General features: G+C 46.8%; 1 protein-coding gene across 1 annotated transcript in view; it reads left to right on the top strand.

The window, feature by feature from the left end:
* Spock1 (SPARC (osteonectin), cwcv and kazal like domains proteoglycan 1) overlaps window positions 1–26,866 on the top strand; it is a 450,924-nt gene that overhangs the window by 186,150 nt on the left and 237,908 nt on the right. Inside the window, exon 3 of the mRNA XM_055629382.1 lies at window positions 11,646–11,691. Within this exon, the coding sequence (XP_055485357.1) occupies window positions 11,646–11,691 (46 nt within the window). The remainder of the gene's footprint in view (window positions 1–11,645; window positions 11,692–26,866) is intronic.

Below are 26,866 nucleotides of genomic sequence, written 5' to 3'. Positions count from 1 at the left end.
TGCTGTTGGACCAGAAAGGTTGGAGTCTGGGCTTGCTCTCACTCCTGGGGTGGGGGTCTCTGTGTACTTTGTAGGCAGTGAGCCTGTGCTCTGCCTTGAATTTGAAGCAGCTGATGGTAGTGTTTATCCTCTTTATTGTTCTTCATCACTATCTACAGAGAGCATCCTGTTTCTTGGGCAGGAGCTGGCTGCAGGGGACATTGTCCCCTGCAGGGTGCAGGGGACAGTGAGCAGAACTGACCAGAGCCCTCTGTTGTTTCTCTCTGGATTCTGGAGCCACTAACTTTTTTTTTCTGGTTCTCCTGAGCTGAGGGCACCCACAGCTAAGACTGTGAAAATGGATTTAGGCTGGCCCCATGCTCTGTGCAAGTCACCTCCACCCCTGAGTACTCTGCATTGGGACTCTTCCTTGACCTTCAAGACCCAGCTGCTCTTTCTCAATGGAAATTGTCCTGCTTCCCTGGTGTGTGTGTTTGTGCTTGTGTATGTTTCTGTATGTTTGTTTGTGTGTGTGTGTGTGTGAGAGAGAGGGAGAGAGAGAGAGAGAGAGAGAGAGAGAGAGAGAGAGAGAATAATTGCTGGCCTCCTTCTCTTAGTTCCTGTAGCTGTTTTTCTTTAATGACACTATTTATTTTCCAGGTAATCCATTTTTACATTTGTGGATCTCTCTCCTTTTGGTGAACCACAGGCCTCCTAAAGCTATGGGTTAGCTGTTCCTCATATCTGTTTTCTGCCCAGGGTCAGGGCAGACATATGGAATGATCATTGTATATCATGAATTTTCCCACTGTTCCCTTGGCGGTCATTGGGCTCCCTGGATGCCACAACACAGAGAGAGCTGAGCATGTTTAGAAGATAGCAGCTGCCTGGGACCACTCCCCTGCGTTTCTCGGTGCCTTCTGGTTAACCCCAGCATGGCCAACGATAGCACTCAGCCTCATGTGTAGACACTGGGGGCTGCATTCCTACCAGGGAAATCACACACAGTTTTGTTTTTTTTTTTTTTCTGTCATAAAAGTTTTCTTGGGGCACTATGGGCTCTGTTTTGTCTACATGACAAGGATGCTTCTGTTCCCTGCAGTGAGCCAGTCGTCAATGGTCTCAGCTGTGGAGTCTTGGTGGGGTGGCCCTGATCATGTCTCTAAGTCCCAAGTCTATCAGCACCTTTTCACTGGGCTTCCTGGGTACGAAATACTGTGCTGAACCCTGGTGCCTCGCATGAGTTCTTTCTGGAGGACAGGTTTCTGTGATCCTGGTTTCATTGGCAGCCGGGCGGATTCTGAAAGCAACGTTTAATCAGCGTCAGTGGGTTCTTCCCCTCACATGGTAAACCCTGGTTCAGTCAGTGGAGGTGAAGCTTGGCTTGGGAACTCGAGGCCATCTGAGGCAGTCTTGTTTACTCTGGCCGCCTCGCAATGGAGATAGCATCACCGCAGACATTGCACATTTCACAGAACCCACAAATCCTGCCTTTGACACAGCTTGGAAAGGACAAAAGACCTTGATGGGATCTATTTGGGGGCTTTGTTGGCTCTGCTATGTCAGTGCTCCGAAGACAAGGCCTCAGGACGCTGTCCCTGGCAGGGCAGCAGTGGGGAGCAGGGCAGTTTCAGGACCTGGTGAAGGGAGTCTTTATTGTTACCACGCTTAGCCTATCTGTGGGGGTGGAGGGCCAACAGAGGGCTGAAGGGAACAGTAAAAAAAAAAAAAAAAAAGAGCCAGGTGGCAGGTGGACATTTCAGGGAATCTCTGGCTGTGGGTTTCCAGAAGGAAGACTTGTGCCAACATTTTGCTTGTGTGTGATACATGCACCATTTTGGTACATGGCTTCTGGGAGGGCTAATGGCAGGCAGGTGTCTGCAGTAGAACAGGGCTCATGGGCTCAGGGCATTTCTGTGTGCCTGGCTTTTACTGGTTCCTGAAGCGAGCCTTCCTGGCCTTGGAGGCTGTTGCTATGCCCAGGGAGGCTAACCTCCCTAGGTGTGGTTCAGGAAGCTGGGGCCTGCTGTGGCCACCTTCCTGTGGCCACACGAACAGGTTGTGGTGCTGTCTAGTCCCTCGGAGACCTAGTGAGGCATATATTTCTATTTTCTCATTTATGGGTGGGACACCTCTGGACCGTGTGCTCGTCTCCACAGAGCAAGGATGCCCATGCCCTCACCATGTCTCCACTCTTCAGATTCCTTACCCACCCTCCCTTTACACGGTGCCAAGGGAGGCTGTGTTGTGGCAAGAACATGATCTTTAAGTCAAGTGAACACTGAGGTCCAGTCATGTTGCTCCCTCCCACTAGCTGTGTGACCTCAGATCGTAATAGGCCCCCTCCAAACTGCAGTGTCTTTTCTGTGAGGTATGGATGTTCATCGTCTCAGATAGTTATTGTCAGGGTCAAATGAGTCAGCACCTGGCCAGGTCTGCACTGTGATCCACTCACACATGGTGGCTATTACTGGCACCAGCATTCTCACTGCTAGTTTCATTTTAAATTTTTTATTTAAACTTTTCAGTGTACACTTCGTTTGGTCCAAGTCTTGACCCACGTACCACTCATTAGACTTCTCTGTTGCTATGTTAAAAATAACCATGACCAAAACAAATTAAGGAAGAAAGGAGTTCTTTAGTTTGGCTTATGGTTCCAGAAGGAGAGAATCCATCCTGTTGGGGAGCTGGATAATGTTTCATACACATACAGGAGAGTTGGGATGTAAGTGGACAGATGATAGATAGCAGATGATAGACAGATGATAGATAGATGATAGATAGATAGATAGATAATAGATAGACAGATGATAGATAAATGATAGGCAAATGTAGATGATAGATAGATACATAGATATTAGATAGATGATAAATAGATGATAAACAGGTAATAGATGATACATAGACAGATGATAGATAATGAGAGACAAATGGGATAATGAGAGACAGATGAGAGACAGATAGATGATATACAGATGATAGATAAATAAATGATAGGTAGATGGATAGATAGATAGATAGATAGATAGATAGATAGATAGATACGTGAAAGACAGATAGAAACAGGAGGCAAGAAGTGGGGCCAGGGGCTGGAGAGATGGCTCGGTGGTTAAGGGCACTGACTGCTCTTCCAAAGGACCTAGGTTCGATTCCCAGCACCCACAAGGCAGCTCAGAACTGTCTGTAATGGATCTGACACCCTTACCCTAATGCACATAAAATAAAAATTGAAATAAATTATTAAAAAAAAAAGAAGTGGGGCCAGGCTATCAACCCTCACAGCTCCCCTCACCCAATGCCCTGGTGACATACCTCCTGCAAGGCTGCACTTCTTAAAGGCCCCACTCTTCCCAGATGTCACTACCAAGTACAGATCAAGTATTCCAACCTATGGGAACAGATCTCACTTAGCACACGCCAGATTTCAACTTAGCACAGATTGTGAAGTCTGTTTGTCCCTGGCATAATTCGGCGGGTACTTACTGTGAGGTAAGGCTGTTCCTCAGAGCACCCCAGTGCTGGACACCTTGACCCATCCCTCCAAGTTCTCTCTGTCATTGCTCAGGAAGTGGCTGTGTTGATGTGGAGACCGATGCAGAGGAGGGAACCATGCATGAGACTTCGAAGGACCTGGTTGCTACCACTGAGGAAAGGAAGTGAAGCCAGAGTTTTTTTCCTCTCAGTGTTGGGATTGAACCATGGCCCTGTGCAGGCTTGGCAGGCACTCTACCACTGCACCTTCTCAGCTGCAGCACGGGTTCTTACCTGAGTAAATCGGTGGTCAGAGGTCGAACACCCCAGGGGCCATGGTGTGGGGTTGGAGGTCCTAGAAGCTGGGCCAGAGGGACCGCGAATGTTCTGTGACCATCTTTAGTGGGTCTGATTTTCCCTTGGTCACCTGTCCCTCTGATTGAATTAGTGTATAGCTTCCTCCCTCTGCCCCATTGCATTCTTTATGCAAATTACTGATTACATAGAAATTTTGCCCACTGAAGCCCATCCGCTTTGTTGCAGTACAGTTAATTGTAGTTGAAACTTTGTTTACATGTAGATCCAGGGATTCAACCTTAGTGTTTACCTACTTTGAAGCAGAGAACAGTCCAGCATCATAGATGTTGTCTTTTTCTGCTAGACAGGCTCTGTTCTCTAGAAGAGGGTCACTGGACCTTAGGGTGAGGCTGTGGTCTAGAAGCAGACCCACAACTCAAGTTTCCAAGTCGCATAGAATTGTTCTCTTCATACCAGAGGCTAATCCAATAGCACACATTGAAATATTTTGTAATTATTTTCTGTTACAAATTGGTCTCCTTTCACTCACGTCTAAACTGGTAAAACTCAAACATACAGAAACCACAGATTTAAAATTTAAGCATACTGTTTCCACAGAGCCTCTTGATTCCCCTCTGTGTTCATGGAGCATCTCACTGACATAAAGCTTTAGACTGGGCTGAGATCACATGTCTATCACCTGTTAGTCCTGGTTGTCAGTCATGCCAGCCATGCCAGCCATTGGGATTGTTGTAAGGCCCTAAGAGTGTCCTGTGAGGTAGATACCAATGGTTCTGTGTTATGGATAAGGAGCCGACTCAGAAGCCTAGAGCGTCATCCAGGGCACTCAGCTTACGAGTGCTGGGCAGAGGCATTCAAGCCCACACTTACTTCAAAACCTGCCCTCACTCCTGCTGGGGTACCGGTCCACGGTGCTGGTTTTTGCTCCTCCTTAGATATTGACAAGCCTGCCTTTGGTCAGCTCAGACAATCTGGCAACTTGGCTAATGGGAAAAAGAGGGTGGCTGGTTTCAGTCTCAGTTCGATTTGAGTGTGTACGGAGTATCCTTTCATAGTTTGTGGGGCCAGAAAAATGCAAGAACAGATCCAGAACACAGTTCAGGGGAGGAAGCACAGACTTCCCCTCTCTGTTTGAGTGAGTAATACCTTGCTGCCTGCATGCCTCAACAGAGACAGGGTGTCCCTGAGAAGGGGGAGCTCACCAAGACAGTTACAACTCTAATTGGCAGGGTGGCAGGGCGGGGTCGGGGTCGGGGAGGAAGATGGCTCAGTTCTGCTCATCTCACATGGATCTCCCAAGACAGGAGATCCATGACTGCGCTGTCGGAGGTCTCCTCCTCCCGCTGTTTTGGAGCTTCCTGGCAAATAATGCTTTTGCAGAAAGACAGAAGGTCTATCACTCTTGGCCTTCGATGCTGTCTTGGGAGGTTTATTGATTGAGCTGATGTTGCAGGCAATGAGTCATTTGACATTTTCACATACGGGAACAGTGTCTGAGTGTCGGAGTGTCACTGGAGTTTTGCCAGCTCCCCTGCCGCATGCCCAGGTGACCGAGACACCCCTCCCCCAGCCATTTCCTTCTTACCTAAGTCCTTCCCCCTGGGCTCTATGGGTGACGGACCTTAGCACAGGAATGATGGTAGATGGAGTCAAATAACTGGCTATATGATTTTTATAATGTTTTAAAACTCTGATGCATTTATAAAAATTGTGTACATTCCTTCTTGTTGTTTGATATGATTCTTTTATTTTTTTCCCCATTCATTACGCTTTCGTACTCAGGAAGTTGAGGTAGGTTTTGCTTTTTCAAACATATGTAGATATAGTATCAATCAAAATAGTTGCCAATAAAATGTAAATTGTATCTCAGATCTTTAATCTCCATGGTAAATATTTGTTTCCATTCAGCCAACCAGGAATATTCACATTTGCTCCTTGTGGGTATATGTAAGGATGTAATTCATCAAATGTATATAAGCAGTCCGCTGGCTGCGTATCTTTTCTCATTAGTTACACTACAAGTACGATTGTCAGTTATTATCTGTATTTTACTGGTGGGTTATTTATTGAATGAGCTGAGAAACCCACATTGTTATTTTCTAAATCATTCTGTCTGAAGCCTGCAGGACTTTGCACCAAATGTCAGACCAATTTATCAAAGAATCGCTCTATCGAGGGGGAGAGTGATTTAGAGTGGGTGTGCGAACACCTCCCACCAACCTGCGCTTACACACACCCAGAACAGTTATGGGAATTTCTCAGGGGCTACCTCGCTCTTAAAGCTAGTCCAGCGCTCTTATATTTGAAACAACTCTGCGGGAATTTATCATGTGCTGTTGAGTGATCCTTCAGGGAATACACAGGTAAGACTGTCGATGCTCAGAGACCACCTAGGCTCAGGTGGGTGTGCTTGGGGGTGGGTCATACACGTATGCTGAAATGTACCACAGCACATGGCTCCTGCCCTGGTCAGCCGAAGGTCAGCCGGAGTCCCACGAGTGATATCTGGGATGTCTACCCAGTCTGGACTGGACGGCCGCTTGGACCGTTACATTCAGTGTTCCCACCGGGGCTATTCCTAGGTGATGGGGTTGGGCAGACTTGGCAGAAGATAGAGCAACAAACAGCAGGTTGCTGCTTTAGGGATGGGAAGGGACACGGCTCAGGGTGAAGTGGCTGCCTGAGAGGCCATGTCCCTTTCCCAACAGATGAACTGGTTTGCATCATATAGAAGGTTGATTAGCAAGCATACCCACTGTACAAGAATTCAAACCATAGCAAAGTGTCCTATTACATGGCGGGTGCCCGTATGGAAGCCTGCTGTGGAAGTTCTATTAGCTATGTTAGGGAAACTCCCACCTTACCCACAACTCTACCCAGTCAAATGGCATAAAAGCACAATGAACTAGTTTGTGTTGAATCACCTTTTCTGAAGGCGATTCAAGATTGGCTCCAGTCCTTTATGGGCCTTTTCATGAGTTTGGGCTTGGTAGAGTCAGCGTCCATCTGGAAAGCTACAATTAGGAAATGCCACTTCCCTACAGCAACTGACAGTGGTCCCCACAGAAGACCCCAGAGCGGGTGGTTTTTTTTTTCCTCTGTCACAGCTTTCCCATTCACCCCTGGTCAAGACAAATGATGCCCTCATTTATTTTCCAGGATGGTAATTTGTATTGTCTCAGGTAATCTTCAGACGGATCAGCGGGGTTCAAACAGTTTAACTAAAATATGTATGAGGGAGAAATTATCCGTTTCATGTGCACTCTGTGGCTTTGATCTGTGGCATCTGAAGCTGTTGTGTGCAATAAATTAGCCCCTCATCTTCACACTGAGCGGCCGCAGCATCTGGGCCTCCAGCCCGGCTTCTGCTCAGCTCTGCCCCTGGCTTTCCCTCAACAGTCTTTGCAGCAGAGATAGGAACCTTCTGAAAGGGGAATCCCTGGAGACTCTTTGGGGCTAAGTGGTGTCAGCCATTTTGGGCCTGTGGCCCAGGGGAAGAGCAGTCACATTCAGTTGCACTGTTGGACAGGCCCGTCCACGGCCTTGTTTCATGTTAGGCAGACTTCAAGCTTTCTTTAGAAGACACCGTCATAGTGGAATGCAGTGTCCTTGGCATATGGAGTCACCTGTGCAGGAAGTCAAAGTCTGTGAATATTCACACCTCTGAAGTCCACAGTGTTTCCATAGAACCTGCTCATATCAACCCCCTCTCCCCACATACTTTTATATCACCCCTAGATTATACATAATAGTTAATATAGTGTAAATTCTATGTAAATGATTACTACACCACATGGTCTGGGGAATAATTATAAGAAAGTTGGCTGTGTTCAGTGCAAATGCAGGTGTTTTTCAAAGACTTTTGACACTTACTTGGTTGAATCTGTAAAAACGGCACCCGTGGGCATGGAGAGCTGTGTATCGATGTGTGTCACATACATGTTAATACGATTTGTGAATATGCACACATTTGTTGAAATATTTTATAATATGTATCATGTGATATACAAATACATTTGTGCATGCATTTATAGATAACTTTATATACATTTGTGTGTATGCATGTATGTGTGTATAAGTATATATATGTGTGTGTATGCTGTGTGCATGTATGTTCGTAGGTTTGTGTATATTCATATGTGTGTATATGTGTGAATGTGTGTCTGTGCATATATGTATGTGTATGCATATGTGTGTATCTATGTATGTGTGTATATGTTTGTGTGTGTCTGTGTATGTGCATATATGTGTATTTGTGCACGTGTGTGTTTATGTACATGTGTATGTGTGTGCGTGTGTTTGTACATGTGTTGTGTGTGCGTGTGTATGTATGTGTTCGTGTGTGTATTTGTGTGTAAGTGTGCATATGTGCACATGTACTTGTGTATGTGTGTAAAAGTCTATGTGTGCATACCTGTGGATATGTCCTTGTGTATCCGTGTGCATGTATGCAAACAGATTTTCTTTTCACAGGTGCTGGTCAGAACAGAATAGCTCTAACATAAGTGAAAACTGTTAATTTCTTTGCACCAGCTGTTAGCAGCTGTTCATTTTCTTGTACCAAGGCCTATGTTTCTGGGGATATGTGGCTAATGAAATGAATGGAGAAATACGATTGTTGTCTCTGTTGATCCCATAGCATGGTCTACAGTATTACCCAGTCTCTGATTCTTTATTTGATGCGAGCACCAGCCACCCTTTGCTTCATCTTAGACGTACACAATTGATCACTTTCTGACTGACTGTCAGGCTGACTCTTGGAGTATTTGCTGCCCTGAAACACTTAACAATTCCATTGTCAGTCAGTATACTCAGCCTTGAGCCTCTGTGTAGACTGACAGGTTCTTGGAGATTCTTAACTAGCCAAAGTTGGGCAGATATCACTATGGGATAGCACAATAAGCTAGAATTTGCCTCTCTTCCCAAGAATGGCTGGACTGCACGGAAAGACCATGCGGTTCCCTGCTCAGGACAGGCCTGAGAGCCTGCAGGGTGGAGGGTGAGGCACTCAGCCATGCTGCTCAGTTTCGGTGCACATTGGTGAGCATTTCTGAGTCTAATAAATGACTATATTAGATGTTTACTTTTATAGTTAGGTTTATATCTGAAAATCAACTATTCCTGGGACTTTGTAAGTCTTTTCAGAGAACTCTGTCATGAGAAGATCGCATTTCTAGTCAACAGGCTAGCTCAGACAGACTCACGGTGCAAGCTCCATCCGTGCAGTAGCCTTCATCCCCATCTGAATTTGGACAGATAGCAGCTTTCCTGGACAAGACACGTGGTCAGTGGAGTGAGCTTAGGATCCCAGGCTCTGCCGGCATTGCGCTGGCCTCTGAAGTCCTGGTAGCAGGAATAGTCTGTTTCACGGTGCAGCACCAGGATGTGCGGCCGGATGCCCTGTTGCTGGGTGACAGCGACCCCTGTATTTTTGTTTAGACAGAAAATAAAGAATTGAGCAGATTCCCAGGTGAGGTCTGTAGGTGACATCCTTTCATCTCTGGCTTTTTGCACCTTGCTGATGCTACCTCGTTAAAATGTCTCCTAGAGTGACTTAACTGAGGCAGCTGAGCCTGTGTGGGCTCCTCTGAGAATACGTGTACATGTTAGGATAATGGTCATGCATGCTCTGATACATGGAGGGTTTTCCACCAGACAGTCAAATCGTAATACCCAAAGCCTTGAGAGCCCCCAGCTCCTTGGCCTGTGTTTAGTGGAAAGAAAGGGACCAGATGCAGGGCATAATTCCCCATCCTACTTGTCCTTACTGGGCCAGGAGCTGTTTAAAGGACTTATTTTGCATAATGAGTTTTCATTCAAGGTGTGCTTGCACATTTGCTGTAATTAGGCAGTATTATTACATTTGCAGTGGGTTTTAAAAGTTCTAAGGCAGACATTGGCTCTTAGAGGCTTTACATTTAAAACTGCGCTTTCCTCCCAGAAGAAAAATGTAAAAATAGCAATTAGAGTTAACCTGCAAAGTGACACGGTCCAGAAGAATGCTTCAGATTCCATCCAGGTTCTCCAGTGTGCTAAAATCATTAGGGGATATACTGTCCTCTTGGGACCTGTTCAATGCTTTCTTGGACATCAAAGAGAATGGGATATGTGAACTTAAAAAGTAAAGGAACATGTCTTTGGCTCTGGCCCTTCCCTGTCGGACACACTTCCCAGCTTCCTGAGCACCTATGGATTAGGACAGCACGTGCAAGTGAAAATATTTCAGAAGATTCCGTTGGTGCCCTAACTTGACGCAATCCTCCTTGCATGACAAGAGTGTGTTGTTTGGCAGCCTGAATAGTTTAATATATTTGTCCTCTGGTGGCAAGAGCCAGTTCCTTTTGGGTTGTCTCCTGCCTTGCCCTCCTCAACAATAGACTCTTCTGGTAACAGGCTCTACTACGGCTAAGGGGATAATGACCAGCCGACAGACACTGAGAGCTAAATATTCTACCAACTTCCACCCTTTACCCTGACATCATTTAGCACTGGCTATCCACTTTTAGACAGCACAAAGCCCCAATTTTGAATTGTATTTAAAATAATAAGTGGAGGGCGGTTTTGCAGCTAGATTATTCTAGACTTTCCTGGTAATGGCTCCTGGGATAGGTCTCCAAGCAACTCAGGTGAGCAGGACGGGTGGGCCATAAAATTAAAGCTGGAGCAAACTGGAGCAATCAGTTCTTTGGAGTTAAAAATAGCTTCGTACTGAGTCTCAGGGGTCCAGAGAAGGCTGTTTGTGTTTGTTCACACCCTGCAAAATGGAATCACTGGCCATGAAGCAATATGTTCTGAATTAACTCTCAATCTACTTCAGGGTTGGGGTGACCCCAGCAAGGATCTGATAGTCAGGCAATTGAATGGGAAGTAGGCTAGTGACATCCCCAGGAGACTGTGTGGGAGATGAGCTGTAGCATGGGACAGAGTGGACAATTATTTTAAGCTAATTGTACACTTTGGTGTAAATTAACTTCTCCCAAAGTGAAACAATTCCAGAGAGCCTTCTGGAGGTATCTGTGGTGTGTGGAGTACCTGCCCCAAACCACAGAGCTAACAAGCCAGTCCTCCGTTGAAAAGGGCGAAGTGCCTTCCAGGGGGTGTGGCTTGATGGGGGAATGGCATAGCCTCTTCAGCGTGGGGGTGCTGAGGCAGGTGGGGCCAGTGTTTTGCAGGCTGAAGGCTGTTGGAAGTCAGAAGAAGTTGATGGAACCCTGAAGAACCAAGTGATGCAGTTTCTTGCAGTTTGAAAGTAATGAAGTCTGCCCCTTGGCACACACTTGATGCAGACTGCAGGCAAGGGGTTCGTGGCTGTGGAAAGAGCAGGACATCTTTTGCTTCCCCTCTCCATCCCTAGAACAAAAGACACTAAGCTAAGCATACGCCCAGGGTCCTTCTAACATTTGAACAATGGCCCTCTGGTTTTAGGCTCTGTAAGTGTTGAGAAACTGGAAATGCACACCACAAGATAGACATCTCCGTGTAAAGGAAATGCTGACAGTTAAATTATCAGCTGTTACAAACACAGCGGCTTAATCATAAGTGAGAGCAGCCAGGCATCACCTACAGTATAATTGATAGCAAATTCACCTCACACTTAGGAGATGTCCGGGTTTATATGTCAAACCAAGATGAGTAAAGCTGTTTCCGTATCGGGCTGAAATGTTTTTATAACTCCAGGTGTTTAGTACATACAATTTGAAAGGTGAGAATTGGAGAAGTAAATTGATATATCTGATTGCATTCTGATGCTTGTTTAGGGAAAGATTTGTAAGCTGTGAGAGTTTTCCTTTGTGTGTGGGGAAATGGGGACAAGTCAGTTTTTATGCAGCTCAGCACTAGGTTGTTGAAATCTGACCTTTGTTTTTGTTGCTTTCTAGGATGACTATTTCAGAAACTGGAATCCCAACAAGCCCTTTGACCAAGGTAAAGGATGCGTCGTTTCTAGCCATACACAGCACCAGAAATGTCAACCTGGTTTCCCTTCCTTGCATGCAGAGCCGATTTTCTTTCTCTTCTTCCTCCTTCCCCTTCCCTCCCCTTCCCTTTCCAGTGCCCCCCCCCCCCCCAGGAGGCTACCTCTCTGTCTTATTTTATTGACTTTGGGGTCTGAATTAAGCAGGTGGTAGAAATTATTTTATCAAATGGGATATTTGTCTGAGGTTATTTCTAGACAGATTTAAACAGTTTTTAAAACTCGAATCAGCGAGTGCAAATATTGATTGGTTTTGTTTAAAAAAAATAGTAAAATGATTATCATGCTTGTGAATCATGGGGCTGGCTGTACCCAGCGGTTTTATTCGTGGAAGGCACTATGCTGACAGATGTCCCCATTCAATGATGGGGAAAAAAATAATTCTGGGAGATTTCTGAGGACACTTGAAATCATTTGTTAAATGTGTCCCTTATGGATTTTATTTTCAAAAACTATTTATTGTGTGTGTGTGCTCACATGCATGCACACGTGTGTGCCTATGTCCTCACACATACCCATGTGAGACCGTCAGGGGTGACTCTCAGGAGTTGGAGCCTTCCTTCCCCATGTGGGCTTCATGGTCACACTCAGATCACCAAGATTGGCGGGAAGCACCTTTCCCCCCCTGAGCTACCTGGCCAAGCACTGTCCTCCACAGCCTCTGAGTAGAAGCAGTCGAGGTGTCCACTCACAAACAGGTGCAGCTTAGCCTTGTCCCACTCATCCTACCAGACACAGACCTGCTCTCGTGGGGGCAGGTGAGACACTAGGACGCAACAAGGACCTACTTTGAACTGCTGCCCTGTCCCTGTTGTCCCATGAGTGGAAGCTCTTGGCACACTGAGCTCTTTCCATCACTGCTGGAAATGATGCTGAATTGTGCTGTGGGTGTGTGTGCTCCATCAAGCCTGAAGCCCAGAGGAAACAGGCTACTCTGCACGCTTCCCAGGGCGTGTGATTCAGAGCTTTGGCTTTGGCTCAACCTCTCTCTGGATTCTGCCTTTTCTCATCGGCGAAAATAATGTTCCAATTTTCATGTGTGTTTATTTCAAAGCTTGAAGTAGTGCAAAGCAACATTTTGTTCGTGTCTTCATGCCTTCATCTATCTATCATTTACCTACCTACCCATCTGAAATATTTATTACGCTCTCATTGTTTTCACAAATACCACGCCAAAACACCGAAGAACAAACGAACCATGGTTAGTGTCCCCCAGGAGTGAGGAGCAAGGAGAAAGAATGATCCCAGTGGGGCATGTTATTGGCCGCAGTGCAGGTGTGTGCAGGGAAGCATGCATGGCTGTGTAGGGGGCTGTGTAGGGGGCTGTGGCATGATGGGACTTGTGAGTCTGTATGTCGTAGGGGATGGATGGAGGCTGTGTGTGGGCAACTTTCCTTTGTAGGATTTGCCTGGGTTGCATGTGTGTTCAGGGGCTTGTTCCTGTACAATCACTACATCACTACAAGAATTCACAGTAGCCTATATGAAGGATTAGTCATCTATGCTAAGCATTCCCTTAAGTTTTCAAGTGTTTTTAGAAGACGAAAACTTCATTTATGAAAAATACTCATAGCTGCAGAGTGACACAGCTGTGGCCTGTGTGTGATGGGCGATTCTAGCTGAAGATCTCCACTTCAGACTCCTGATGTGACAACAGCTCCTGATGTCAGCTTCATGCTTAGATGTATAGATGGGCTTTAAGTTCTAGTCCCCAAGTTCTAGTAGCCATCAGATTTTCTCCCTCCCAGGATTTTAGACATGAAAATTCTGTGGAAGGAAGACACATATGCTTGTGTTAATGCACTATGGGGAATATATAAAGGCAAGCGCCATTTGCCACCTGGATATATAAATGATTACTCCTCTTACTCCAATGGTCACACAGGGACCTTGAGTCCCAAGGGAAACACGGCATTTAAACCTGCTTAGGCAAGATCTCCAGACATGGGTTTTTCCACTGTTCCGAACGAAGCTCTGACCTGTTCTCTATACCTGGAAACTTGGGTCTGCTGAGAAGAAGCCTCTCCCCAAACCTCATGATACTTAGAGGTCCAGCTGAGAGTCCTACTTGGTACCTCGGTGTGGCTGCTCTGGTTCTTTGTACACATGGCCAGGGGGGAGTTGTGAGGTAAGAATAGCCTTCACTTAAAATAGCAGCTCCAGCAGCTGCCACTGATTACACTGTGTGCCGCTTAATAGAAATGGGTAGTCGCTAACGGCACCAACGCTACATGGTGAAATTCAAGCCACAGACACAGACACCATGGGGCATTTCATCATCTTCTAGAAAGTGGGAGGATTACTGAACTCCACAGAAACAGTCAGAAACAAGAAGCCGCTTCCATTGGTCCGTGTGTGCTCTAGGATGCTGTGATAAGCACCACTGCATCTTTGGGGAGGAAAGTCACGATAGGAACTCAAGCAGGAAACTGGAGGCAGGCACTGAGGCAGAGACCATGGGAAAGCTCTGCCTACTGGCTGGATCCGCTAGCACCATCACTGTAGGAACAGAACTACCCACAGTGGACTGGCAAAAACGTGCCTAATAGACATATACAAAGGCCAATCTGCTGGAGGCAGTTCCTTCTTCCCAGGCAACATCAGTTTGTGTCAAACTGATAGAAAGTAACCAGCCTGCTTTGCTGAACAGGGAAGGATTGAAGTCAAGGCTGGGTGTGCCCTAGCCACTGTAGCCATCACTGTGTGAATGTCGGGGGTTGTGTCTGGATCCTTGGACCCCACAGATGAAGGAGCAACCCGAAGTCCCTGTGCTCCTGAAGCTGACAGGTGGTGGGGGCAGCAGAGTCCTCAGGAGCTCATGGGCCAGCCAGCCTGGTGCACACAGGGCCAACGAAGAACCTGCCTCAAGGAAAGTGCAGTGCAAGGACCAACATGGAGGTCATCCTCTGACCTCCACATGACCACTGTGGTACACACATAACTACACAGGTGTGTGCAGGACACACACAAAAGCACACACTCATGGTGGGGGTGGCAGAGGGAAATAGGGAGTTTGAAAATAGGCTTGTATCAGGGAGGTATTTGCTTGGCACAGAAAGAACTTGTTGAAAACCATGCTCAGAACTTATAAAAACTGCCAGGTGTCCAATACTGGTCATGGGGACAGAACTAAGAGAGGGCCTCTCCTGGGGGGGTATGCGCAGTTCAGAAGTGTAGAGTGTGTGCTCACTGGTGGGTGGGGCCATGGCTGGGAGCAGGGTGAGTTCTGGCTTATTAAGAAAGCCGTAAGCTGCACTGTGTTTACCCAGATGACATGGCTCCATTGTTGTGATTTTCTTCTGCCCCAGTTTGGCCTTTCAGGGTCTGTGCCTTTTGTCCATGGCTCCGGCTCCCTGCTGCTGTGTAATCGATCCTTTGGATATTAATCACTTCCAGTGCTGTGTCAGGAGTGTCCCATTCTCTCTTTCACCTGAGGGAATGGGCTCCAGGAGGACAGTTGTCCATGGGGTCCAGAGGAGAAAGAAAGATACCCGGAACTACGATGCCATCATTAAGAAAATAAAAGATGCAGCAAAGGTTGTGCGTGTGTGCATGTGTGTGTATGACCCACTCACTTTAGAATGTTTAAGCTGCAATCCTGATGACCTAAAGATGTCTCAGAGTGATGGAGCCCAGAAAGGCTTAGATCTCTGCTGTAGGGTGGTCCCCTCAGGAACTAGGCTGCCAGTTGATGCTGGTATGAAGTAGGAGGAATAGCCTCTGAGACTCTGCATGGGACCTGTCAGAGACAAGCGGACTTCTTTCTAGAGAAAAAGACATGGCTGTCTCAGGGATAGCAGGGTCATTGGAGGTGGGGATGAGGCTGCTCAGGCAGTGAGTATGCATCATTCTTGTCTAGCCAGTGGCTGGCTCCCCCCTCTGCCCATGCAGGTGGCTTCAGAGAACATGGGGACATGTACCCACAGCTCTCCAAGTTTTAAAACACCCAGGGAGTCAGGAGCCCCAATCCCGCATGCTGTTGACTTGATGGCAAGAAAGAAGAAAGCCCTGGAACTTTGACTTCATCTGCTAGGCGGCCATTTCAACACACTCAAATCTTGACAGAAAGCACAGATCCATGTGAGGGAAAGTTTTGCAACCAAGAGGAGAGGATTCTTCCCATTCTCTAGCAATCTTCTGTGTCCTGGAGGTGGTGGGGTGCCACGGCATTCCTTATTGCCAGGCTGAGAGAAGTGTGGGGACAAGGTGGCTCACTATAATGTTGTTTGGAACTTTTCCACTTAGATGAATCCAAAAGCTTACGTGTGGGGCCAGATAGAGATGTGTAGTGTCTGGCCTTCGTCTTGGTGTGGAATTTAACATCTCTGCCCCCCCCCCCCCACACACACACAGAATCTTGGATTTGCATTCATTGGGCCTTGGAAAACAGTTTTTAAGGCTTCATTCACCTCCTGAGAGCCTGGGAACTTCTGTATTTCAGAGGCAGCTGGCCTTGTTTGTGGGAAGCCACGCCCGCTAGTTCCTTCCCCCCCCCCCCCCCCCCGCTACCTCACTTTTGGAGGAACAGGCTTCAGTCTCTGTTGCAACTTCAGGAAGGTGGTTCCCCAACCCGACACTTCTGATTCTCCTACACCCTACCCCACCCCCTCTGTACCTCGCTCCAGTGAAATTAATTCTTCTCTCCTCATTTCTTGGATGTCTTGACTCCAACAATGAAATAGCTATCTTTTCTTTTTTTAAACTGGAGGATTGATTTCTAAATGTTGCCACTCAATGCGGGCAGGAAAGAGAACATCATTAATTCAAATATTCGTGTTCTTGGGTCTAACTCCATCTCTCAGCTTTGGAATTGGATCAGGTTAAAAGTTTGCTCTTTGCTCTGCCTGACTTTGCTAGTTGTGCTTGTCCAAAAGAGATAAGCCATCAGATGTGTAATATTGAAATTGCATGGGAACCTCTCTTGGTCCTAGCTCCCATTTCTATTTTTCTAAAGGTGACAAGACTGTTGCTTCTCTTTTCTCTCGGTGTCATCTGAGCATGTGCACAAGGTGTTACATTAAATTATGTGTTTCTCGGTAGATATCAGTGTCCCTCCCTCTAACCTGCTCATGACGCTCAATGTAGTGTTTGACAGTTTCTTTTGGAAGGTGTAGATTCAGTGATGTCTTTACAATGTAATATTCCTGGAGGTGCTACATTTTACTCCAGCTCTTCCCCGATAATGGATGACTTCATTGTCTCTCTTTGTTTTGCTGTCGGGGTACTTTTTCTTAACATTTTTAACAGGCACATGCTAGCTTTCCTGTCAAGCCTTTAGGCTTACAGATAGTGTTGTCTCCCAAAGAGGGACCAGGGTGGGATGGTGTGCTGGCTTAATTTGACAAAAGCTGGAGTCATTTTGGAAAAGGGAATCTCAATGAAGGAATATTCTCACCAGATTGGCCTGTGGGCAAGCCTGTGGTGCATTTTCTCAATTAGTGATTGATGGGCGGAGGGCCCAGCCCATTGTGGGAGGTGCCATCCCTGGGCTGATGGTCCTGGGTCGTATAAGAAAGCCGACTGAGTAATCTAAGGAGCAAGCCAGGAGTCAGCACTTCTCCACAGCCTCTGCAGCAGTTCCTGCCATGTTGGCATTTCTGCCCTGTCTTGTCTGGATGATGGCATCATAATGGAACTGTAAGCTGAAAACCTTTCTTCCCCTTGTTATCTATTGCCATGGTGTTTAATCACAGACATAGTAACCCCAACTAAGACAAATGCAATGATACCAGTATTAAAAGGCCTAGCTTCTGCAAATCCCGCGGCCTTTCCTGTCACTGACATGAAGGTTCCTCGGGCCCTTGCATTTATGAGTGTTAAGTTCTGAGAGCATCGTTCTGTATTTGTTTTCTCATAGAGGAAGAAAAAATGGAAACATTCAAAACATAATGCTCTTATTTTAAAGTTACAGGCTAACCAATGGGGTATGAATATAACTTCAATAAAGCCAGTAGAATGAAATGAGCCTTTTAACCACCAGGGTGGGGAGAGGTGTTTAGCATAAGCTAAGGAAAGGCTCAAGGGAGGGCTGGGTTCTCGCCATGAGTCCTGGGGAGGAGAGGGAAGGGGCAAAGGGCTCCCGATTAGATTTTGTCTGTGCCATTACTGGGTGGCCCATTGACTCACCCTCTACTTTCTCTTCTTGTCTGTGGAGGGGCGGTTATGTGCAATTCCATCTGGAGAGACCTCTGTGAAAGTGACCGTCAGGCTCACAGGGGCCAGGGGGCAGGGTGGGGTGTAGAATGTTCCTAATGAACCTGTGTTTCTTCCAGTCTATTCTGCTGGGTCACCTTGGGCAAGATCCACATGGGCACCTAGTGCTGGGACAAGTATGCGTGGCGTGCTCTGGGACCTTCTGTCTCTCTGATGGAGGTCCGGATAATAGGGTCTCCAGGGGTTCTGTGAACACTGGGGCCTCCTGTTTCCATATAAGAGTCTCCTGAGAAGGTCCAGTCCACTCTAAGCCATGCTGATTATTTTTCCTGAGACTTACTTGATAGTGGTTTTTATTCAAGGGGGATGCAGCCCTTTTTCCACCTCCCATGTGGGACACCAGCCTCTGGATTCGTTATGTTGTGTTTGTTGAGCCCCACTGAACTGGCTTTGGCTCAGATGAGTTCTCAACAGTAAAATATGTCTGCTGAATTTAAAAATCCATTGATGGTGCTGGTTTAGTTCCCTTCTTGGAGAGTGTAGAGTGGATTCATGGTTTTCTCCATTTGCACGGAAGGGAAATGGGTGCTTAAGAAAAGACTGGACCTCTCCCCCCCACCCCTCCATGCCTGAAATCAAAGCATTTTGCTTTCCCTCTGCTGTATTATGTAGCACGTAATTGAGGGAGACCTGTGCAGTGTTCTTCTGCATAGTCGCTGTGTACACAGGAGCCGACAGTGTAGGTCGGGAAGGCCCTGGCTCCGCAGCATTGGAGACTGGCTGCCGTTCCTTTCGGTGCCGAGCTTATGGGCTTTATTACACCTATGATGTGAGGGATCAACCTCCTTCCAACCTCATTCTAAAGAACACAAGAAGGGCAGGAAGAGGTTCTGTCACATGATGTGCAATTGATGTTTCATTCTGGGGCCTCAGACAAAGAAGGATCTGCAACCCAGATCCAACTCAGACAAAGAAGGAGTGCGAGCCAGTTGGTCTGTCGATCACCTAGGCAGGCACTTACCTGTGGGCGGGCACTCATTGCCCTCGATTATCCAAACTGAAACGATTGGCTGGGCAGTGCTGGGAGGTGCCTCAGGGGAGCAGGGTCAGGGGAGCCTCAGGTCAGAGGTCATCGGTGTTTCCTGGGTAATGTCCAGCAGATGATCCTAGAGGAAGGATAGGCACTTTGGAGGACCAGTGGGAGCACATGGTATGAGAGGTTCTTTCTGAGTGTGACCTGAGGAAAGGCCACCAGTGCGAGTGACTCAGGGCTACTACCAGCAGTGCGTCAGAGTGAGTCACTGCTGAGCAACTGACATTCATTCCTCATGCTTCCAGAAGCCGCAGCCTGCTCAAGGCGGCAACATGGTGGGGGCCCTCTTCAGTTAACGTGGCCGGCTTTTCCTCCAGTCTTCACAGGGAAGACAGAGCCAGGGTATCTTCTGGGAACCCATAGGGCACCAGTGCTATGGGTCACCATGAGAACCTAACAGCCTCCCAGCCCCCACTGCTGGGACACTCCTGCTGGGCGTCAGGATATCAGCATCAGAACGTGCAAGGGACACAAACCTTCAGTCCCTTGCAGGCATGAGACTTCTCTTAGAAACACCCCTCTCAAGAGACAGGAGGAAAATATGAACCACTGCTGGCTCCGCTGTCTCTCTCTGAACTCTCATGCATCTTGACCAGGTGGATAAGCAGCCGGGTAGACTGGTACAGGGCGTGGGAAGTTGGGCCTGTGCCGGCCTGTTGCTATCAGACTGTTGGGACTTCTGGTTTGTCAGGAGTAGTGAGAAAGAAAGATGTTTGTGTCTGTGAGAAGCGTCTGTCTCAATTCAGACTTAAGATAGTGCTGGAGAATTAGGTATGCTGGCTTCACAGCACTTAGGGAAGAGGAGGATTTTCACAGATCTGAGGCCAGCCTGTGCTACACAGCGAGTTCTAGGCCTGCCTGAGTTACAGTATAAACCTCTGCATCAAAATGAACAAAACAATAACAAAGGAAAACAGTGCTTGGTGATGTCGTTGTGTCTCAGGGCTGTTTGCAGCTGCCATCCTACAGGGAGCCAGGGGCCTTGGGTTGTTAGATTTTGCCTTCTTGGTGTGGGCATGCAAGTGTGTGAGTGTACATGCCTGTGTGTGCTTTTAAATTTTTCTCTTAAGTTGGAGCATCTGGGTATCCAAGAGGTAGACACAGTACCTGGATGAGCTGTCACTGTGTCTCCTAGAGATCTAGAGATGGTTTGTTTAACACACACACACACTTTAAGAGATACACAAACACACACAAAGACTCTAACAGATACGCACACACTGTAACACACACTAACACACACACTCTAATAGATACATACTCTAACACACACGCTCTAACAGATACACATATGCACACTCTAACACACGCACACACACACTCACACTCTAACACACACACAGGAACATGGTGCTGTTGGGACTAAGAGACCTTACAGCCACCAGCTTGAGCTGGTGAATGCCGGTGGAGAATCAGAGGAGTTCTCCTTCTGAATGGTACCTGGTAGGGGTGGTGGGGTCATCATTCACTGGGGCTGGAGAGCTGTGCGATCATCCCAGCAGCTCCTGCTCTCACTTCAGAGCTGGCGGAAAATGAGGACACTTTTGTCAAGGCAGGACTCCAGTTAGGTGAAAAATCATTACTTTAGGCTCATTTCCGTCGCCGTTATAAAAATACCCCAACAAAAAGCAACTTAAGGGAGAGATGAGTTGGCGTTGACAGTTCCAGGTTATACAGACCCCCATTTGGGGGAAGTCAAGGCAGGAACTGGAAACAGCTGGTCACACCCTAGCCCCACTCCAGAGCCTGGAGAAATGAATGCATTTGTCTGCTCAGTGCTAGGCTAGCTTTCCCAGTCCCGGGCCCCAGGCCAGGGGCTAGTGCTGTCCCCTGCCAGGCTGGGTCTTCCTCCAACAGTTAAGGCCATAAAGGCGGTTCCTCACAGACACGCCCACAAGTAAACCTTAAACCTCATCTGGACAAACCTCATCAAGACTCCCTTTCGGCTGACTCTGGATTGCATTAAATTGCTGACTCAAAGTAGCCATCATATTTGTCTGTGGTATCTTGGGAGACATCCCAGCCCTAACTGTGTTCCCAGCTGTCTCTCACTACATTCTGCTCCGACCATGCCCACCTCTTGCTACTCCCATCCTCTAAGATTTGGTGACAAATGTGCTCCATACCCCCTCCTCCTGCCTGTTTCAGGGAGCACTTCTTTTCCTGCACACAACTACTTAAAATGTTCCTTTCAGCTATGTAACCAAATGCTTGAAAACCCAATGTGTCTCTATTATTTTTCTTTTAATTTACTTCCTCTATTACATTTACCAAAAGGTAACGTGTAACCATTTATAAGTATCTGGTTTAAAGAGGCAGATTATCCCCAATAGGTTTTTGGAAGTGGGCTTAGGAGGGAGAGGCTTGTCTATGTTAGTATCTGACAGTGACAGAGATGTTACTTCAAGATCTTTCTGTGCAGCAAAGCTTACAGGTCCAAATTAATCCAGTGGTACTGTGCACAGCCTTCTAAAGGTCTGGCTTGGCACACAGTTAAAATTACAGAGATGGAGAAGAATGGAAGGCCTGCCCCTCCATTGGGGATCACTCTGAGGGGGCTGTTTCTGGTAAGTGTTTCAGTCGGGAACAGAGAGTTCTGGGATCTTCCTGGCAGGAACAAGGCATTTGAACGATCTGCTTGCCAATTAATGGAAGCAAATGGATCTTCTGTCTTCAGCCAAGTGGCAGCTGAGCCAGACTCCTTTATTGAAATGTTCAGACATTTAGAATCCAAACCAGAATCTGATTCCTCAGGACACGGTCACCTTCCTTCATGCAGAGGTAGGAGGTTGGTCACACCCATAGGAGAATGGCTGATGAAGAGGCCCTCCTTCACAGAAGCCCAGGCAGCTTTGTTAATGGATTACCAAAGGGAAATGCACATTTGATATGGGAACACTTCCCTTGCACATGTGTAACTACACATATATGCACATGTGAATGCACACACATGCTTGCACATATGTACTCCCAGGCACATACATATGCATACAAACACAAGTACACACATGCACAAACATACATACACATACATATACTCACTTTAAAAATAGGTACACATTTGGTCCCTATACGGATATTAAGACCTTGATAAAATTTATGTTAAGAACATCACCCAATTCCTACTTGGCCATGAAATGAAGTTCTCAGCCAACCGTGGGACAGTTAGCATGGTGGCTACATTCAGAGGCTAGCAGGAAGGTGCAGTTCACAAATTTTATTTTAACCATTAAAAGAGTTCCTTGTGAGGGATTTAGGCATGTTGAGATGGTGCTTAAATATAGGAATATTATTTTAGGTTGTTTTCAAGTCAAAACACACACACACACAAAAGTCACTACAACCTCCCAGAACATTCATTTTTAAGCCACACCTTTTCTCAGTAATTCAGTTAAGATAAATTATTTATGCAAAAAAATACCCATGAGAAAAATCCAATATTTGGATATAAGCCACACAAGTGTTGGCAGACATATGCTAGTAATTATTTTTTTACCTTTAGTGAAGTTGATCCTGAGTTTGTTTGTTTTTTTTTTCTTTCTGTCTGTGATTAGGCAGGAGGAGAAATTCACACTTGGGAATGATAAAATTATATTGTCAGATGATGGGCAAACCCTTTGTCATTCTGTCCTCATAGCAGAGCCAGATTTCTCCACACTTAAGTGGTTTTATTTCATGTACAGTTTGTGAAGCAGCAGAGGATGCTGGTACACAGAAGTGTGGCTGAGCCTCAGCTCCACCCACGCAGTGCATGTGGCATGATGTCCACTCTGCAGACACAACAGCTGGACTTGGGCAGATGCAGGGTCACCAGAGATGTTTGGCTTCTGTGCTGGATAAAATGTCCTGCTGACACAGCTTAGACTGCCCTGGAAAGAGGGGCTTAGTGAGAAGTTGTTTACATCAGGGTGGCTGGTGGGTATGTCTGTGGCGATTGCCTTGATGTTTAACTAAGATAGGAAAACCTAGCCCATTGTGGGCGGCACCATTCCCTAGGCAAGGAGTCCCAAACTGGATAAAAGTTGAGAAACTGAGCTGAGCAGAAGCAAGCAAGGATGTGATGATGTGAGATGACTAACTGCTGGAGTTTCTGCAGTGACTTCCCCATAATGGTGGAGCATTATTTGGAATCATAAGCCAACTAACCTCTTTTATTCCTGAAGTCACTTCTTGTCAGGATTTTATATCCTAGATCCTTCAGGTGGCTCTGTGTGGTTCTTAGTAAGAGTGGCGGCAGTGTAAGCGATCCCAAAGCCATGCTCTCCCTTTCTGGAGTCGTCAAAACAGCTATGAATCCCCAAATGCTGTTTGGTTTCTTGTAGAATCCATGTGACAGTATTAATGTGTTCTGTCAAGAAAGACATGTATTTGCCTTATGTTTATATGCTTTGGGTAAAAGGCATGACTTGGGCAATCGTTATTATCACAGAGTACTCTCTGCGTTCCTGGGGGAACCTGTTACCCTGATTCTTAGCCTCAAGGACAACCCAGGCTCTCCAGTGAGCTCTTGTCCTAACTTCCACAGGTCCCATGCTCCAGCCACAACTGGAACAGCACTTGTGGACCTCTGTTAGCCATCCCAGCTCTCACGGATGGAGACAGCTGAAGAGCCTGCTGGGTTAAAGATGATCTATCTCTCACTATCTCGGACACCAAAGGAAACACACTATAATTGTCTGGTGGGGAGGATTGTCATGCATTCGGAGAGTTGGTCTAGTGTTGTGTCTGGCCGACATTGAACCAAGATGCCCTGGAACAGCAACAATCAAAAGAAGGTAGCAGCTGTCTGGCTAATGGTTCTGCAGGAACATCACTATAGAATACTCTCACCTGGGCCAGAGAAATGCTCATCAGTCAAGAGCACAGAGGACACAGGTTCAGTTTTTCGCATCCACTATGGGAGGCTTGCAACCTCCTGTAAGTCCAGCAGCTCTGTTGGTCTCTGTAAGCACCTGCAAGCATGTGGAGTGCGTAAACGCAGGTGCACACACATTCACATACATTTTTAAAAATGCTTAAAAGCAGCTACTGAAACTAGAGTGCTCCCACTGACTAGTGTGTGTTTGTGCTTCTGACGGCATTACCTACTTTTCCCTCCGGCTTCCTTTTCCTTGATTCCGTATTAAATTGTATTAAATTTATCAAAAATATAAATGGAGAAAATTATCCTGATGTCATACTTGCCTAGATAGTAGAGGTGGAAACTGGACAGTTATAATTAAGCAAGCAGAGTATAGGTCTTCCATATTAGCTCTTGCGCTGTCCCTTTAAGATCTTATTATAATATTATAATTCTTGTGTGGCTTACCCTGGTATTCACATAATCTGTTGCCTTACCACAGCTTAGCAAACTCCTGGCCCTGTCTCATATTCTGTCCAATTCATCCCTGAGGTTTCAATTTATATGCCACTTACTGGAGGAGGCCATGATAATGCCTTGGACTAGATCAGGCTACCTTCCCACCCTCACAGCACTCTGTTAAATCATATCTATGCAAAGCATAATTTTTGTCCTAAGTGTTGTGAACCTACTATGTCACACTTCAAAGAAACTCTATTATTTCCTTCATCAACTATTCCCATGTCCCATGAATACAGTGAAAATTAAGTTGAGCATGACTTATTCCTAACCAAAAATTCGAGTCAGAGGTGAGGCCGACTCTGATTTGGTGTTTAGGGACATGTCAAGCAGGAGAGCGAAGAGGTCCTCAGAAGATGCGGTGGAAAGAGGCCCCCATCTGTGTCAGTGCAGCTCAGGGAGCTAAACTTTCTTTTGGGAGTGGTGGTACGGCCTGGACGTGTTCCCAATATCTTTTGTTTAATGATTGGTTAGTTCAGTTACTACCTGCAGTTGCATGTCATACAAGCACCTAAAAGCCCACGTGGGACATCATCCCACTGCCGTCTGCCTGATCAAGTCTCAACCAGGAAGTTCCCAGTGGCTTATACATTATGACAGGACCCTTCTAGCAGCTGCCTGGGGATCCGCCATGTGCGCCCAGGGAAGGGAGGCTATTTGAGGACCCTGGAACATGAGTGGTGATGGTTTGCAGCCAAACATTTTGGGGCTGTTACTTGGTCTTTCCAATGTCAGACTTAAGGCCAGACAGGAGAAGTGACCAGCTAGTTATTTGCCAGTCAGGACTGGTATGGAGAGGCCTTAGCTTTCCTTGTGATTAGCTTTATCAAGACAACAATGGAATCCTCTCTTTTCAGATAAGCAGATGAGGTGGTGTGGAATGTGGGCAGGGAGCAGGAAGTATAAAGAGTAATAGGTGGGTGGGGAAGGGCTCTCCCCATCCAGTGGCTCAGGAGTGCAAGCACTGGCTTACAGAGGGCCCGGACAGGAGGCGCGTTCGTGCCTCTGGAGAACTTGCTGGAAATTTGTTCTCTGGCTTCCTTCAGAGCTGCCGAATCGGAGGCCATAGGAGGGTGGTGAGCAGTCTGTGTGGACGGTCCCCTGGGCCTGTTGATGCGCACTTACGTTTGAGAACTCCTGGTAACTTGGAAGGAGGGCAGAACTCTTGCAGCATCAGCTGCTGCTGTCCATCAGGCCTTGGCTTCGGTGTAGGTCTTTCCTGGGTCTTCATAGTCTGTGCAGCCTCACCTGCAGAACTGTTGGAAGAATCCACCTACTGTAGGTGAGCCGTTTATATCCTTAGCCAGGTAATTAACTTGGTGTTTCTGGTCATCAGAGATGGACCAGCGTTGCTATTGGTCAATCCTGCTCTGCAGACTGAGGTGTTTCTCCTGTCCGTTCTTAGTGCAGCCCCTTCCTGATGGGTCACATGTGTTCTTCATGTTCTCCTGAGGACCTCATAAAAACATCCCACCTGACATACTGCAAACAGGGTGAGCTGGTAGTGCCAGGAGGGAGAATGGAGCTGTGAGGGAGCCACGAAGGTTGTGTGATGGGGCCCAGCCAGCTCCTGTGACCGGGTCCTGAACCACATGGAAGGACAGATCCTGTCTGGGAAGGGCAGTCCTTATAAACAGAGTTGGTTACAATCTGAGTGGGTTTAGCAGATGGAGATTAATGAGGATCGTTAACCGTAGGTAGGTAAAGGTATGACGGAACCAGCAGGGGGCGGCTAGAGTGCTTTCCTCTTCTTTACACACTTTGACTGGTAGGTGCAGCAAATCTTACAAACTGTTTTTAAAAAGCAAAGCAAGTCGACCTTCTGTCCTCTGTTTTAAGAAGTACAATTTCAGTGTTAAAATAGGAAAAAATTGAGGGCATGGAGTGTGGAACACACATCAGATCCTGTCTTCACAGCTTCTCTGTGGCCTGCCTTCCAGAAAGGAAGCCGAGACACAGCTAAGTCAGCAACTCCCTTTTTCTTTTTCTTGAAAGGTCAAACAGTAAATATTTTAGACTTTGAGCGTCATAAGTCTGCTGTACTGACTGACTTCCGACTTAAAGGCAAGAAGCAGACATCAGAGGGTAATATGCAAATATGGGGCGTGGCTACCTCCCAGGGCTACTCGACTTCTGCAGTATGAACTTGAGCTCTCTAAGGTTTTAGGTTAGAAAAAAAACTTTAAACTTTCCAAATGTTCAAAAATGAAAAGAAATATTTTTAGCAAATGGGTTGCACAGAACAGGGAGGAGGCCAGAGTTGGCAGCAGGACCCGGGCTGTTGACGCTGGGTTAGGGTGACTGGGGGCCAGGGTCTTCACAGCCTATGTCCATCTGCAAATCATGAGGCAGGGGCCCCACTGTCAGCTCACTCATGGCCAACAGCAGCCTGCAGAAAGCAAAGCGCTGCCCGCCCTAATGGAAAAGTTTGTCAAGGTTTTCAGAAAAGCCCGGTCTGTATTTCCTCTGGGCTTTTCTTCTTCTTCTTCTTCTTCTTCTTCTTCTTCTTCTTCTTCTTCTT

This window comes from Psammomys obesus, unplaced genomic scaffold (assembly GCF_907164565.1).
Source record: "Psammomys obesus unplaced genomic scaffold, mPsaObe1.curated_primary_1811, whole genome shotgun sequence".
Lineage (NCBI taxonomy): Eukaryota > Metazoa > Chordata > Mammalia > Rodentia > Muridae > Psammomys > Psammomys obesus.
This window is presented reverse-complemented; position numbering and strand designations above follow the sequence as displayed.